Below are 16,456 nucleotides of genomic sequence, written 5' to 3'. Positions count from 1 at the left end.
GAAAATGGAAGTCCCCAGTTGCCAATGGCCACAGACTCCTGGGGATGGGTTTGACCCTGGGACCCTTGGGAGGTGGGCAGCTGGGAGTTGGTTGGCCTAAGCAGGGCAGGTTTTTCCTACAGCTGTGATGAGGTTCATGGGGGATGCCCCACTGAAGGGCCAGAGTGAACTGGATGTGCTGTGCACCCTCTTGAAGGTGAGTCTAGGTAACTTTTCTGAGGTTTCCTTTGCTCTGTGGTTCTGTTTCTGGCTGTCAACCAGAGTTGCAGGACATTAGGGTGGGAAATGGCCCAAAGAGGAATGCATCCTGCTGTTGAGGAGGGGTTGGGGAAGGGGCACCAGGCCTATCTCTAAGTGCCTGGGCTGCTGTTATGGATCTGATATGTTGAATGACTCCTGTTATGTCCATGGCATGTGACCTGCCCTACCCTCTTTCAGCTTTGTGAGGACCATGAGGTCATGCGAGACGAGTGTTACTGCCAAATTGTGAAGCAGATCACAGACAATACCAGCTCCAAGCAGTGAGTCATCTGGGATTCCTCTTAACCCCTCATGTGTCAAGACTCCAAGAGTGGCCAGTTCAGTCCCTTGCCTCCCCAGACCTACCCCCTTTCATCCAGACTTTAGGATGACAGAAACCCGGATCCACTTGTTTAAATGAAAGAGGGAATTTATTGGTTTGGGTGGCTAAAAAGTCAGTGAGTATATGGCTTCAGGTATGGCTGGATCTAGCTATTTTTAGGAACAAGGCTTTCTTCATTTCGTGGCTCTGTTTTCCTCTATGTGGATATCATTCTCAAGCAGCCTTTCTCACAGATTAACAAAGTGACAGAAATGAGGAGATATTTCCCCTGGATAGCAACTCTAGGGAAAGCAAAACCAATCCAGTATTTGCTGCAGAAATTCCTAAATCTAGGTTTATTGCCTGGAGTTGGTCATATGCACATCCTTGAATTGACCACACTGGCTGGAATATACAAAGTGTTGACTGGTTAGACTAACTGCCCAGTCCTGCATCATATATGCATTCTTGAGGCAGTGGCTGTGGCCAGGGGTTGGGGTTGGGGGCTTCAGTGTTCTAATTGGCCAGACCTGATTCCCATGCCTATCTCCAGACTACAGGAATGTAGAGAAGGATGGGTAGCTTGTGAAAAGAAACCCAAGTACTCTCCCCAGACACCAGAGATGCCCACAGTTGAAACCTCCACAGCCAAGGCACTGTGAAGATGAGTTACCGTGTTCCGCTTAGGCAGGGCCAGCACACTGTGGTGCCTGTGTGCTACATGCTGCTTTTCACAGGATGCCTGTCCCCGGGCCTTACTGCCGCTACTTGTACATAGCCCCAGCAGGTTGTCTTGCCAAGAAGCCTCCCTAGACAGACACTCTACTCAGAAAGGACTTCGGGGCCTCATCCCTTTCCTTCCCTGTCTTCCCCTGACTTCCCAGCAGAATATGCTTTTCTAATGGCCTCGGGATTTATTTGCCTTGTGCTTACTAACCAGGAGGCACATCCTCAGAAAACAGGAGCTGTCTCAGATCTAAGCCTCCAGCTTAATCCCAAGGAGCTCCTGGCAGCTCCTGTGATGCTGTGGCCTCCTGTGATGGGGCCTGTGTGTGTCCTTCCAGAGACAGCTGCCAACGAGGCTGGAGGCTGCTGTACATCATGGCTGCCTACCACAGCTGCTCTGAGGTCCTCTACCCACACCTCATGCGCTTTCTCCAGCATGTGAGCAGAGCTACGGGCATGCCCTTCCAGGGTAAGAAGCCCACAGGTGGGAACTTAAGGCTTCACATAACTCGGGTGGGGACAAGGCAGGGAGCTGGTGAGAGAGAAACCCAAAAAGGCCTGGCCCTTTGAAGACGCTGGGTAATGTTAACTTAGTTACCAAACGTTCACAGGGTCCCCAAAGGGCTTGGTGTGGTGGGTCACCTGATGTCAAGGTGAGGGTGATCAGAGATTGCTTCCCGGAGGAGGTACTGTTCTAGGTGATGGGCTTGCAGGAATGATTCTCAGGTAGACTGAGTGGCGGTAGACTGAGTGGCTGAAGCAAATGTCTAAAGATGAGAGTACATGGCAAGAATCTAGTGTCCTGCTGGGACTCATCAAGGGTTTTCAGTGGACTCAAAATTGGTGGCATGATCTCACCTTTGCCCTTTCCAGAATGCCGCAAGAGACTGCTTTTCAGCTTTATTTTCACAGCAATCCAAGGGCCCCCTAAAAAAGAGGCTAGGGGCCCTCTCGTCATCCTATAGTGATAACAGGCATAGAGATTGGGGGCTTACTTACCCTTCCTGCCGCTGAGTCTCTCTGTCTATGACTCAATTAAAAATATTCTCTTGGGGCTGGGGATTTAGCTCAGTGGCATAAGCCCCTGCCTTGCAAGCAGGCAGTCATGAGTTCAATCCCCAGTACCGATAAAAAGGAAAAAGACAAAAAAAAAAAAATTCTCTTACCCAAAGATAAACTCGGCTCCCCAAGGAAGGGCTGCCAGATGTGAGGAGGCAGCAGAATGTGTCCTAGAACTCTTGGCCCCTCCCCAGAGCAAAATGAGGGCCCTGCTGGACCCAGAGATCTGCAGCCTGATGGGTGCCTGGGGTAGACAGAGAAATTGGCAAGGGGCCCAACTGGCAGAGTCAGAGTGTGTTACCCTAGCCTCAGAGCTTACCTGGGATGAGTTCCCAGACAACAGCTCAGGGTCACAGCTGTTTCCAGGCTTATATAGCTAAGGGCAAGACAAAAGGTTGTGACCACTTAGGACATGGTTCCAATCCAGCTCTTGACTTTGGGCAAATCACTGGCCCTTGCTGAGCTCGGAGTCCTCCACTATCAAATGGAGAAGGAAATGCCTGTCCTACAGCTTATGGAGAGAGTACTTTGGGCTCACGGCTGGGGGCAAGCAGAGGCCCTTTTCCTCAGTGCCAACCTTGGGCAAGGCCTTGACTCCTACTCCTATAGGAATTGCTAAAGTCTGTGAGCAGAACCTGAAGAAGACTCTGCGCTTTGGGGGACGTCTGGAGCTGCCCAGCAGCATGGAGCTCCGGGCCATGTTGGTGAGCTGATACAGGCTAGGAGTTGAGATGAGCAGGAAGCATGCACCTGTCCAGAGACCCCAATGCTGGGTGTACTTGTGCTGCTCCAGGCTTGCAGGTTGGCCCTGCTAGGGACACAAGGACTCCTACACATGTGTGCCCAGGACCCCCTGGCTTGGGGCCTTCCATAGCAGGAAACAACAGCTGTCTCAGACCCCAGCACCCAGCTTTTTTCCTCTCTTGCTTCATCCCCCAGGCGGGTCGCAGTTCCAAGAGGCAGCTTTTCCTTCTTCCTGGAGGCCTTGAACGCCATCTAAAAATCAAAACATGCACTGTGAGTGAGGGGTTGGCTCTAGCAGACAGATTCTGGAAGGGCAGGGACACTGCAGTCTTTGGGGTCCAGGTTCAATGAGCCCCCAAGGTGCCCTCAGAGGTTTTTCCAAAGCCCTCAAGGCAAGACATACATTTGACCCTCCATAGTCACAAGTTCCGCACTGGCAAATTGAAAGTATTTGAAAAATATAAAGTTACATCTGAGCCAGGGGTGGTGGCACATGCCTGTAATCCCAGCAGTCAGGAGGCTGAGGCAGGAGGATTGTTGTGGGTTTAATGCCAACCTGGGCTACATAGTGAGTTCAAGGAAGGCCTGGACTATACAGAGAGACTCTGTCTCAAAAAAGCTGAAAACAGTTACATCTGAATTGATCATGTAACTATTTCTTATCATTATTCTCTAAATACATTAAAACAACTATTTACATAGCATTGATATTAGATATTATAAGTCATCTAGATACAATTTAAAGTGTATGAGAGGGTATTCAAGGATAATATGCAAATATTGCCCAATCTAGGATGAGGAAGTTGAGCATCCTTGGATTTTGGTGTCTGAAGGGGTCCTGAACAAGTTCCCCATGGATATTAAGGAGTCACTCTATTTCTCAGAAAAGCAAGCCAAGTCTCTGAGGGTTAAGCCTCCAGCTTAGGGTGATATTGCAAATAGGGACAAACATAGAATTTGAACCTAAGGCTTGGACTCGAGAGGCTGTGTTCTCCCTGCATGAGGAAGACTCTCAGGGCTCTCAAAGGGTCATGCACCTCTGTAAAGAGAGGCTGAGGAGTTCTACACTCAGCTCCTGGGACCTGGGTGGGGCTGGTGGGGCAGAGGTCAGGCCCAGATGGCACAGCCTTGTCCTTCATGTCCCACCCCAGGTGGCCCTGGATGTGGTGGAGGAGATCTGTGCTGAGATGGCTCTGACATGCCCAGAGGCCTTCCATGAATATGTGATCTTCGTTGTCACCAACAAAGGTGAGTGACCGAGAGGATCTCTCCAGAGATGGTATTACCAGTAGTTTCCGTGGTTGTTGTAACAAAGTATCACAAATTCAGCAGCTTACAACAACACAGATTTATTATACTATTTTTATTATTATCTTACAGATTTATTATCTTACAGTTCTGAAAGTCAGAAGTCCTGAGAGTGTCATCAGGACTGTGTTGCTTAGTCACTAATGGCGAAACTTTTAGAGGTTTCAGTGGTCACTAGCAGTCTGCTGTGGCACTCGTGCCATAGGTTTGCCATCACTGCCCTGGGGGATCACATTTCCTTTACTTTTTCATCTTAGAGAAGTTGCCATGTTCCTTGGCTCACTGCCTCTTCCTTTATCCCCAAAGTCAAAGAAGTAAAGTCTTTGAATCCTTGTCTTTCCTGGCCCCCAAGCTCTCTTTCCTTACACTCTCACTCCTTTGACTCTGAATCTCCTGCCTCCCTGTGAAAAACCCTATGCTCAGATTGGGCCCACTGAGATTAGACAGGATAATCTCCCCTTCTCAAGATCCTTAATCAAATCTGCAGCCACTTTTTCCATGAAAGTGACATATTCACAAATTCTGGGGATTAGGACTGGATGTCTTTAGAGGGTCAGTTATCAGCTAAGCACAGAAACTAAAGAATTTGCCCAACATCATACGGTGGGGATTTGAATCCCAGCAGTCTGGCTTCCTGAAGCTAAATGTCTATAATCATGCCAAACGCCCTTCTTTGGTCAAACAAATGTCAGTGCAGGCAAGTAAATCTTGCAGCTCTTTCCCAGGTGCTCAGCTAGGGTCTTTCAAGGGAGGTCTGTGGAAGGCATCCCTGGGCTGTGTGAGCTAAAACCTGCTGTGCTTCTCATCCCCAAAAAGGGGTTGGACTTTCTCCAAACACAACCTGGGCTGTCTTCCTAGGCCCTAGCAGGCCACCCTCTAAGTCTCTTAGGGAGCCTTCCTTGGGAGAAAGGAGCATCACTTGCACTTTTGAAATGATTTACATTTCAGTGAAATACAAAGCACCTTGTTGCATAAATATGCCTTTTTTTTTTAACACTACTGGGGATTGAGCTCCAGGCCTTTGTACTAAGCTATATCCCCCCCCTTTTAATTTTTAATTTTTTTTTAATTTTGAGACAGGGTCCTATAAGATGAAAAGTTGCCCAGATTGGTTTTGAACTTGCAATTCTCCTGCCTCAGCGTCCCAGAGGCAGGCCTTATAATCTAGGATTACAAGGGAATGTGCTACCATTTAGTGAGGAAGGTGTGTTCCAGAGTGAGGAGGTGGCATGTCACCTGGGTGGTAGGCTGGGATCTACATTCTTCTGCACAGGTGCATTCCGTGTCTCCCCACGCAGTGCTGGGTCCCCATTGTCTGCAGGTCAGCACGTGTGCCCGCTCAGCCGCTCTGCCTACATCCTGGATGTGGCCTCAGAGATGGAGCAGGTAGATGGTGGCTACATGCTCTGGTTCCGGCGCATACTCTGGGATCAGCCGCTCAAGTTTGAGAATGAGCTGTATGTGACTATGCACTACAACCAGGTCAGTCCACATTGCCCATTTGCCACTCGGGGACCTTGTGGGCTCCTGGGGACCTGTGAGGTCAGTTGCCACAGTCTTTTTGTGAGACAGATAACAGAACTCCAGCAATTCCATGCATGGAATATAGCCACTTAGCTTTTGTGGCCACACATAGCATCCCTGTTGAAGCTGGACCTTGGTTCCAAGATAGCAGGGGTGGGAAGTTTGTAGACTAACAAAAACCTGAAGAAAAAAAAAAAAAAAACACCTCAGTTTCTGCCTCAGCTCTATGGATCTGAATCTCAGAGTTACAGTCCTGCAGTTTTAATAAGCCTCTCAGTGATTCTGGAACAAGTTTCATTTTCAAGAAACACAGACCTAATGGACACTGTGTTCACTACAGTATTGATGCTCTGCTTTTATTTTCTTGTTATTACCTTTGGGGAGAGGGTACTAGAGATGGATCCGGGGTCTTTCTACATGCTAGGTAAGTGCTGTACCACTGAGCTGAAATCTCAGCCCTGAGACTCTGCTTTTAAATAGCTCATACTCTTCACATTACTATGGAGACTCCATTGTAGGCTTTGAGGCCACAGCCCTCATAGCTACCCCTCGTATGCCTCTGTCATCATTCTCTGAAGCCCAGGCAAGTGACTGGGCCTAACCCAGAAGTAGACAGGGCTGGACTCCTGTCTCCTTGCAGGTAAATGTCTGAATGACCAATCCCTGCAGGTGCTGCCTGACTACCTGAAGGGCCTCTATAGCAGCATGCCAGCCAGCCGGCCCAGCGAGCAGCAGCTGCAGCAGGTGTCCAAGCTGGCCTCACTGCAGCACCGTGCCAGGGACCACCTCTACCTGCCCAGCGTGTGAGCACCTGCCTGCCTGCTGTGTGGGGAGGGGGGTGGACACCAGTATCCCCACCCTCTCAGCCCAACTCACTGTCCTCAGAGAGGCCCACTGCCTCCAGGATCCCTCTCTTGCAGTGAGGGAGCTGGCTGGGAAAGGGCTGTCTTAATCTTGGCCCTGAAGTTCTATAGTTCACTGTAGGAGCTAGGATCCAGACTCCCTCCTGTGACAAGTTGCTTCTGGCTGGTGTTAATAGTTCAGAGCAAAGAATTGAGAGCTTCTATTTAATGGAGATTTCAGGACGCATATACCTTGTAGTCCATGACTGTGCAGATTTAGTCTCTAAAATATTCACTGCAGCATTCCTAACAACAGCAAAAGACTGGAAGCAACCTTAATATCCAAGGATAGGGGATTTGTTAAGTAAACTGATGTATCAAAGATGTGATCAGCACTCAGGATAGAAATCAGCCTTAGGATTTTTGATTTCAAGACTTTTTACTCACTTGAAAATAGGATCTGAAGGGCGGGGATGTAGCTCAATGATAACAGTGCTTGCCTAGAACGCATGAGACCTTGGTTTCAATCCCTAAACACTACACACACACATACACACACACACACACACACACACACACACACACACACACACACGAAAGAATGAAAGAAAGAAAAAGAAGTAGGATCCTAAAATACTTGTATTCATTATACATTGATATATTTAACCTATTCAAAATTAAAACTGAGAAAAAATTTAAAACATAGATTTAAGCCAGGAATACTGTTACATGCCTATTGATCTAGCTACTTCGGAGGCTGGAGCAGGAAGATCTCAAGTTCAAGGCCAGCCTGGGCAAGTTAGTGAGATCCTACATCTCAAAAACAGAAAACCGCACAGATTTACTAATTTCAAAATAACAATGAGCCAAGCATGGTGTTGTGTGCCTGTAATCCTAGTACGCAGGAGGCTGATGCAGAAGTACCACCACTAGTTTGAGGCCAGCTTGAGCTACATAGTGAGTTCAAGGCTGTCCTGAACTACACAGTGACACTTTGTCTAATAAATAAATAAATCTATTACCTATGAAAAATACTTACTTAAAAATCAGTGCAAAGAAGGGCCAGGGATTTATCTCAGCTGCAAAGTATCTGTCTGGCAAGCACAAGGTCCTGAGTTTGATCCCTGGTACAAAAAAAAAAAAAAAAAAAATCAGTGGCTTCATTTCATGTCTTGTGAAGTCTTTTTCTGTCTGACTTATAGAAGAGAGCTGGATTTGTAGATCTGCTCATACACTCAGTTACCATCTCGCCTGTCTTACAGCCAGTCACATAGCCCCAGAGAAAACTCCAACTGTAAAAGAGCAACAAAGAAAAAAGCAAAAGACATGTTAATATTGTTATGAAAATGGTTTTGCCCTCCCAGACACTTTTTATTTCTTAGATTTTTTTTTTTTTAAGATTCTGTCTCCCTGTGTAGCCCAGGCTGGCCTCAAACTTGTGGCAATCCTCCTGTCTCTGCCTCCCCAGTGCTATGAGAACAGACGTATGCCCCTATGCCCAGCTCAGACCTCCTAGACCCTTGACTACACTCTGAGAACCCCTGGTGTAAATCATAGTAAAATTAACTGGGTGTGGTGCTCCCCTGTACCCCAGCACTCAGGAGACAAAGGCCTAAAGAGGCTCGTTCGAGGCCAACCTGGCTATGTAGTGAGTATAAGACCAGCCTGAACGACATAGTGAGACTTTATCTCAAAAAACAAACAAAAAAGTAACCCTCCTGCTTCTGCCTCCCTAGTAGCTGGGACCACAGGTATGAGCTGCACACCTGTTGGGTTTTACTTTTTACAAGGATTTCTATGTATGTATTTAAGCTACTTTTCCCAACCACTCTTTAAATAGAAACACCCTTTCACAGATCACAGATGAGGCCACTGAGGCTTCCTGAGTGCAGCGAGTTAAGGGGGAAATGGAAACCTGGGGAAGCTGGCTTCAGATGCCAGGCTCTTTTTTTTTTTCGGTGGTACCAGGGATCAAACTCATGACCTCACACTTGCCAGGCAGGTGCTTACGCCACTGAGCTAAATCCCTGGCCTCAACCAGGCTCTTTTTTTAAATGCAATGAAAATTTTCTTGTCTTTTAGAGGCAGGCAGTACTGGGAATTAAACCCAGGACCTCACACGTGCTAGGCAAGCACTCTACCATGAGCCATATCCCCAGCCCCTTGATGCCAGACTCTTACTCCAGCAGTGCAAAGGAAGAAGAATGTTACCAAGGAGAGTTCTACGGGACAGGGATCCCGTGACTTCCTCCCAGTACTCTTCCCACTGAAACTGGGATGGGCTAGGACTGCTGTTAATATTTCCCATGTCCTTAGGGGTAAAGCAGTTGCCCTGAGGGAATCAGCATGACGGTTAAGAGCAGAAAGCGAGCTGGTCCTGACTGATGGCCCCTAAGATTCAGCCCAAAGATCTAGCATCCCTTGCCCTCTTCCCAGCTCCCTGGTAGTGCTTTGCCTGACTTGATGTTTCTCCCAGCCCTGTGCCTTGCTCCCGTCCAGCCTGAGCTCCTTCTTGGAGGCAGAAGCTACAAAAGACAAACCCATGTTGGGTTCAAGTCTTACTGCCCACATACCCAGTCACTGTGTAGCCTGGACTCTGGTGAATTTCTCTGTTCCTTCACTTGCAAATAATGGTCCTAAATGAAACTGGCCTTGGCAGTGACAGCACCTGATGTGTACAAAAGCCCCATGGGAACCCTGGTACCCTTATGTTTCCCTTTTGTGCTATGCAGTAGTTTTCCAGGAAGATGCATCATTATGTCTGCTTTGTATTATACCTGCTGCACAGTGGGATTGAATGGCAGTGCTCAGGACCTTGTCTCCTCCACACACAGGCGGGAGGTCCAGGAGTACATCCCAGCTCAGATGTACCGCACTATGGCTGGCTCCGCCTGGCTCAACCTGATTGGCCAGCACAGACAGCAGATGCAGGCGCTCAGCCCCCACCAGGCCCGGGCTCAGTTCCTGGGTAAGAGCCTGGGATGGGATGCACAGCTGGGAAGATCCTCACCTCACGAGGGAAGGGACTGGAAGAGGAGGAGGAAGCCTTTTTTTCCTTGCACAAAGGCATTTTTAGTTCCAGCTGAGCTGGTCACCTGCCTGGAGAGAAGACTTTTTAACATTTTCCCAAAAGCATCACCTGGGCTGAGGGTGATTCTGCATAGAAAAAGTAGGAAATGAAAAACAGCCTGGATCAAAAGTAGAGGAGGAGACAAAAAAAAAAAAAAAAGTTGTATTAAGGGGCTGGGGATTTAGCTCAGCAGCATAAGCACCTGCCTTGCAAGCAGGCAGTCATGAGTTCGATTCCTGGTACTGATAAAAACGAAAAAGACAAAAAAAAAAAGGTAGAGGAGGAGGCCAGAGAGGTGGAGGGGAGGGAAGCTGAAGACCATGGGTGTCATGGATGCACCGGCTAACTTGGTAATGCCCCTTTCCCTGTTGCAGGCCTCCTCAGTGCCTTTCCTATGTTTGGCTCCTCTTTCTTCTTCATCCAGAGCTGTAGCAATACTGCTGTGCCAGCCCCCTGTATTCTAGCTGTCAACCACAATGGCCTCAACTTCCTCAGCACCGAAACCCATGTAAGTGGAGTCAGTCTGGCCATGCCAATCTGTCCCCTGTCCTCCAGCCTGCCACCCCCTCCCAGGGACCAAGGTCACCAACTGTGGAAGACCAGTTCTACCACTTAACACCTGGATGATCTCTAGCAAGTCTTTTCCCTTCTCAGAGTCTCACTGTCCCCATCTGGAAAATGGGTATAATGGTAGAATCTACCCTGTAGGGCCAATTTTAAGAGGACGTGGGGAAAAACACATGCTAAGCTTTCAAATCGTGGATTGGTCTGCTCAGGCTGCCCTGACAAAATACTATGACTCAATGACTTATGCAACACAGGTTTCTTTTCTCATAGTTCTGGGAGCTGAAAGTCTGAGATCAAGCTGTCAGTGGGTCTGTTCTCCTTCTTGACTTATAGATGGCAACTTACTCATTGGGTCTTCATGTGGTCTTTCCTCTGTATGTGTACATCCCTGGCGTCTCTGTGTATATCAAGTTCCTCTTATATGGCAACCAGTCATGCTCAAGTAGGTGCCACTCTGAAAGCCTTGTTCTAACCAAATCACCTCTTAACTTACTGTCTGTGGTGCTAGGGATGGAACCCCAGGCATCAAACATGCTAGGCAGGCTCAGCCAATGAGCTTGCCCCTTAGTCTCCTCCTTAAAGGCCTTATCTTCAGATATACTCAGATTCAAGGTACTGGGGCCTACAACTCCACATAGGAATTTGCAAGGGACCCAATTCATCTGATCACAAATAGGGCCTCTTGCTTTTTCCTTAGTTTCTGAATGAAGATTCTAGGCTGGGGTCAGTGGGAGCTGGGGGAGGCGATTTAAGGAAACACTGGAGTGAGCAGGTAGGGCAGGGAAGGGCCAGAGACAATAAAGCTGCATTATAATTTGAGTTGTCAGTATGAGCTACTGGAGGCAGTCGGTCCGGCTGGGAACCAAGGACAACATGAAGCAGTGATGGTGAACCTTTCAATGATAACATGCACTAAGCACGCCCTTCTCTCCTGTGGGGAAGAAGCCAGGATGTCTTACCACCACTCGCCAACCATCATTAGTCGAGGGCTTCTCTCTGCACATCACCTCTGCATCACTCTAGCTTTCCTATATGTGATGTTTCTTCCTTGGGCTAGAAATAAAGCCTTAGACAAAGGGGTGCAGATTTTCACAGAAGGAACTCTGATGTGAAGGTCAGGACACCACCAGCAGCCGCTATACCCCCTGTATCCCAAGCAGCATGAGCCACACCTGGAAAACTGTAGATGCAACATCAGCATTAGCTGAATCACAGGTGAAGACTCTGACATACAAGGTAGAATGACTTGCTCAAGGTCATACAGCAAGTGTTACTTGAACCAGGCCCTCCTGCTGCTTTTTTCCCCTACCTTCTGATCTGAAGGGAAAGGTTTGGCATGGTTAAGACTATCCCCACCCATAGGTCTGTCTGGCTCCTCTCTCTCACTCCCAGGAACTGATGGTGAAGTTCCCTCTAAAGGAGATCCAATCCACACGAACCCAGCGACCCACAGCCAACTCCAGTTATCCCTATGTGGAGATTGCACTGGGGGATGTGGTGGCCCAGCGCACCATGCAGCTGCAGCTGGAGCAGGTGAGCCCGGACCCTCCCCTGCTCATATACTCACTAGGCTCCTCCCAGAACCTTGCTCCAGTGGGGATCAGGTCCTGGCTGTACCCCAACCAACATCCAGCCTAGTGCAGGCCACAGAACTGCAAGTCATTATGGTGTTCCTGCAAGGTAAGTTGGTAGCATGGCCATGGGAAACGACCCAGGTCATTTGCAGAATACTAAGACATTTGATGGCGAGACACAACCTGAGGAAGGGAGGTCTTGAGCTCTCTGACACTGAGAATCTGGGGCTTTTTCCTCAGGAGCCATAGAAAGTTGGTGAGTGAGCAGGAACACAAGATTTCAGAAAACTAACTGGGACTGAGGTCAAGAGGTTAGATTGTTGGGCCTACGACTGCAGTTTAGGGAAGCGGGCTCCCGTTGACAGATAGGGACACTGAGACCCATCTGCTTTGTGCCTTCTCAATTATGATTGCTCCTTAGACAGGCACAGGTGTAGGCTCCTGTACAAGTTTCACAGACCCATGGGGTAGGGCAGGAATAGAGTTTTTACCTCACAGTAGAGACAATATAAAGGCCCAGAGAAGGAGCAAAATCAAGTCCAGGCCACACGTAAACCTTTTCTGACCTGCCACATACCCTTCTAAGAATGGGCACAGCCAATTCCCAATGAAAAGAGTGGATTTTCACAATACCACCTCTACCTATTAGGGACAGGACCAGAGAAAGACTCTTGGTGAACCTGTGACTTGGGAGGAGACATCCTGTCCCCTTCTACCACACCCCCACCTGCTCCCCCAAGCACTCCCTCTGGCAGGCTTGCCCCGCTGCCCCTTCTCTGAGCTCTTGCCTTCCCTCCCTCTTGTATCTGTCCCCTCCCAATACCATTTCTGTATTTTGCAGTCTGGTTCTCGATCCTTTACCACTGGGCCAGCCCCATATTTCTGTCTCTGTCCCTCATCCAGGCTCCCTGAGCATCATTTCCTGGAGGCCAACAGCCTTCTCTAGCTTCTTCCCCATCCTCTCATTCCTGTGTCCTTAACCTAACCCTGCCACTGTGGCCTCCTCTCCCCGCCTGTGCCCTGTAATCATTCAGTGTCTTAGTTATTTTTCTCTCATTGCTGGGACAAAATACCCACTACCCAAAGTTAAAGAAACAAAGACTTATTTACCTCACAGTTTGTGGAGGTTTCAGTCCATAATCAGCTGGCTTCAAGGCAGGGTGGCATGGCAGAGGGGCAACAGTTTAAGGTGGCCAAAGTCAGCAAAAGCAACAAGAGCAAAAAGCGGGGAGAACAAGCCTGTTTTCCTCTTTTATTGTAAGGAGACTATCACCTCCCAGGGTAAGTGTAGCATTCACACATGTCCCTGCCCTCCTCTTACACAGGATGATAACGAGGACCCTGGCCCCCTGCTGAGTCACTTACACTTCTAAGCTTCTCAAGTTACACAGTATATCAACCATTACACTCAACACCATCCTAGCCTCTTCTGAACAAGCCAGGCTGGGCTTGCCCTCCCCTCCTGTCCCAGGCCCTTTGTACCACTATTCCTTTACATGATTCCTTACAGGATTCCCTCCATTTGGATTTCAGCACAGAGTCTCTTTCCAGAAGCCTTCGTCCACCTTCCTCCCTAATAACTCATGGCCTCTGCCTCAGTGGTCCTCATGATGGATCATCTATTTTCATATTGTCTGTCTCTGTAGTGGAATATTGGCATCCAGAGAGCTGACTGTGGCCATGTTGTTCATGCTGTGTGCATAGCGTGGTGCCATAGTAGATGCTCAATGTCTCTTTGTTAGATGACTAGATGGATGGATGGTTAGCTGAAGACTTTTTTTATTTTTCCACTTTCCTGTAGCAGACTCTGCAAGGAAACTGCCACCTCTGCCTATCCTGTATGGGTGTACATGTGTGGAGGGGGGTGCATCCAGAGGATCTCTGTAAAGCAGGCTCAGCCCTGACTGCAAGAATACTGATGTGATTGAGATTCCTTCAGCCCTGGCCCTTGAAGAGCCCTGAGCCTCAGCCATGAAAGAATCTCTCCAGTAAACCATGATCAGGACCTGCACTGCACAGATGATCTAGGAGGGCTCCCAGGGGAAAGTGGTTTCTAAGTTCATCTGAATGCCACCAACAGACTTAGGTCCTCAGTCTGCCTACCTCCAAAAAGCTGGATAAAGAGATCATGAGCCTCAAGTTTCCACACCCGTCAAGTGGGGCACCACTTAGAACACAGCAGAGTGTGGGCAGGCAAAAGATTGCCCATACTGATTTAATTAGCTAGGATGGCCCCCAGGGCTGGGTGGTCACAGCTAAACCTCCCAAAGAACACTGCCCTGCAGAATGTGGCCTCAGGCCTCTCACCACCCAAATTCAAACCCTGCGCCTACAGGGGCAAGTTGCAAGGCAAACAATTTTACAGCTCTGGATCTCAGGCTCTCACTTGTAGAATTTATGTCATAGTGCTATCTCTTAGGGACACTGGAGGGAGTAGACATAAAGCTCTCAAAAGGAAATCTGGCACAGTCAATGCCCAGTAAGTGTGACTGTCACCATTTTACTATCTCCCAGAGCAACTTCTGTCACCCTAACAAATCCCTGAGGGCCTCCCTCCACTAGCTTTGGTCTGTGAGCCACACTCACAGATCAATTTTCTGAAACTCCCTGGTGCCTTCCCCACCCTGCTGCAGTTAGGAGCCCTAGGACTGAGCGACTTCCCTGTTCTACACTATAGGTTCCAGGGGGTAACCATAGCAACACATAGTCAACTACTTAGCATTTACTGATTGGACTAATTTTGGGAGATTTGCTGGGGCTAGAATTCAGGAACTTAGAATTAGGACCACTGAACTGCATCCCAGTCCATGGATTAATATTTTTTAAGTCTGAAGGATATACATGCAATAAAATTGCATTGAATCCTTTTCCCAGCCCTGTGAGGTAGGGTCAGTTAAATTGAGACCCTAAGTAAGAGGTTGCTGAATCTCTGAGGGGAAGTAACTGGCCTTGGTCACACAGAGCAGTCACAGCACGTCCCTTGGTTGTTTGCCTCTTCTGGCCTGAAGCCCACCATTCTGCCTTCCCTCTTCACATTCTCCATGCACCCAATGGCGTGGGGTGTATGAGGGTTCCTGTGCAGGTGGCGATCTCTACCCCTCTCCCATCAATGTCTCCATTCTGCACATCCCACCAAAGATGAGGTGGGGAAGATGAGGTGGGTGTGGACCGTCACTGTGTCTCCTGCAGGGTCTGGAGCTATGTCGTGTGGTGGCTGTGCACGTGGAAAACCTGCTTAGTGCCCGGGAGAAGCGGCTCACACTGCCTCCCAGTGAGATTACCCTGCTCTGACCTGGCCCCCAGTCCTCCAGATGCCTTCTGCAGAAGATTCCCTGTGTGGCCTCAGGAAAGCCACTGGAAGGGCCAGAACCTTGAAGGAAAGCACAGGAGGTAGGAAGAACAACCCATGCACCCAAGAGGACTGATCTAGAGTTGGGATAGAGTCACAGCCTGAAGACTTGAGCCAGACAGCAGGATAAAACCATCAAAGGCTGGCCAAGAGTATAGGGGATCATGGGCCTCCTACTGGGTGTCTGCCACAGATCCTACTTCTGATGCCTATGTGGCAGAGAAACCCCACACCAGCCTGCCTTTGGTTTATTCAGGGTCTGATGTTTGAATCTACATCAGCTCCACCTCCCAGCCTGCCTCAGGTGTGTCCTACTTTGTGCTGCCTCTCAACCTAGACCTTTGAACCTTGGTCATTTCTGTACCTGGTGGCTACTTCCTCCATGAAGTTGCTAAGTGGCTGGATAAGTCAAGACAGGAGGCAGGAATTGGAGGCAGAGTTGTGCCCTACTCATTATCTATGATCAGCATGTCCAGAAAGACTTTGATCTCCCTGTAGTGTCTGTCCTGTTCTACACTCTTGTTGGGTAGTCCCAACCCCACGTCTCCAAGATGGGTCACACAAGTTTCCAGAGTCATGTAGTGGGAAAAGTGAAGTTTGGGATAGTGCTTCCCAGAGAATGGTACAATAGGGTTGGGTTTTAAAAAAATGACTAACATTTTCTTAAGAATAGATGGAATGGAGAGAAATAAAATATTCCCAACAGAAAACTCTGTTTGTTCTTTGCTCTATCTCCTGTAGCCTTGGACTTTGCTTAACACAGGATAGACACTTTAAAAATCCTTGTCATGTGCATGAAAGAAGCAATAAAATCAGTAAGGATGGCAAGTGCTGGTGTGTTGGGAGCCTGGGAGGAGGAAGCACGATACTTGGAAACTAGAGGATGGATAGGTAGGTGGGGGCATAACTCCAGGAGCAGTGGCATCAGAGAAAGAATTTATTTACTCCTTTAGTCACTCAGTGCTTACTAGGTAGAATGCTAGGCACTTGGAGCTGCTTATGGTCATGCAACTAACAAAGCAGGGCGAGGGTTACCCTGGTGACGAGGGAAGGGACTCGCTTGTATGGAAGTCCTGAGACTAAAGAAGCTATAAGGGGAAATAGGGTGTGACTTTATTAGGTTATTTTATA

General features: G+C 48.5%; 1 protein-coding gene across 1 annotated transcript in view; it reads left to right on the top strand.

The window, feature by feature from the left end:
- The window catches only part of Myo15a (myosin XVA), a 60,918-nt gene extending 44,883 nt beyond the window's left edge, over nt 1-16,035 (top strand). The window contains exons 54-65 of the mRNA XM_063242160.1: nt 123-196; nt 439-521; nt 1,627-1,757; nt 2,957-3,051; nt 3,287-3,364; nt 4,243-4,339; nt 5,721-5,881; nt 6,593-6,726; nt 9,600-9,733; nt 10,210-10,343; nt 11,795-11,935; nt 15,166-16,035. Coding sequence (XP_063098230.1) covers nt 123-196; nt 439-521; nt 1,627-1,757; nt 2,957-3,051; nt 3,287-3,364; nt 4,243-4,339; nt 5,721-5,881; nt 6,593-6,726; nt 9,600-9,733; nt 10,210-10,343; nt 11,795-11,935; nt 15,166-15,267 — 1,364 coding nt within the window. The 3' untranslated portion in view covers nt 15,268-16,035. The remainder of the gene's footprint in view (nt 1-122; nt 197-438; nt 522-1,626; nt 1,758-2,956; nt 3,052-3,286; nt 3,365-4,242; nt 4,340-5,720; nt 5,882-6,592; nt 6,727-9,599; nt 9,734-10,209; nt 10,344-11,794; nt 11,936-15,165) is intronic.
- The last annotated feature ends 421 nt before the right edge of the window (nt 16,036-16,456 follow it).

Source organism: Cavia porcellus, unplaced genomic scaffold (assembly GCF_034190915.1).
Source record: "Cavia porcellus strain 051 isolate PalLab524CR breed Dunkin Hartley unplaced genomic scaffold, mCavPor4.1 scaffold_32, whole genome shotgun sequence".
NCBI lineage: Eukaryota > Metazoa > Chordata > Mammalia > Rodentia > Caviidae > Cavia > Cavia porcellus.
The sequence above is the reverse complement of the archived record's forward strand: the minus strand, read 5'-3'. Positions and strand labels throughout refer to the sequence as shown.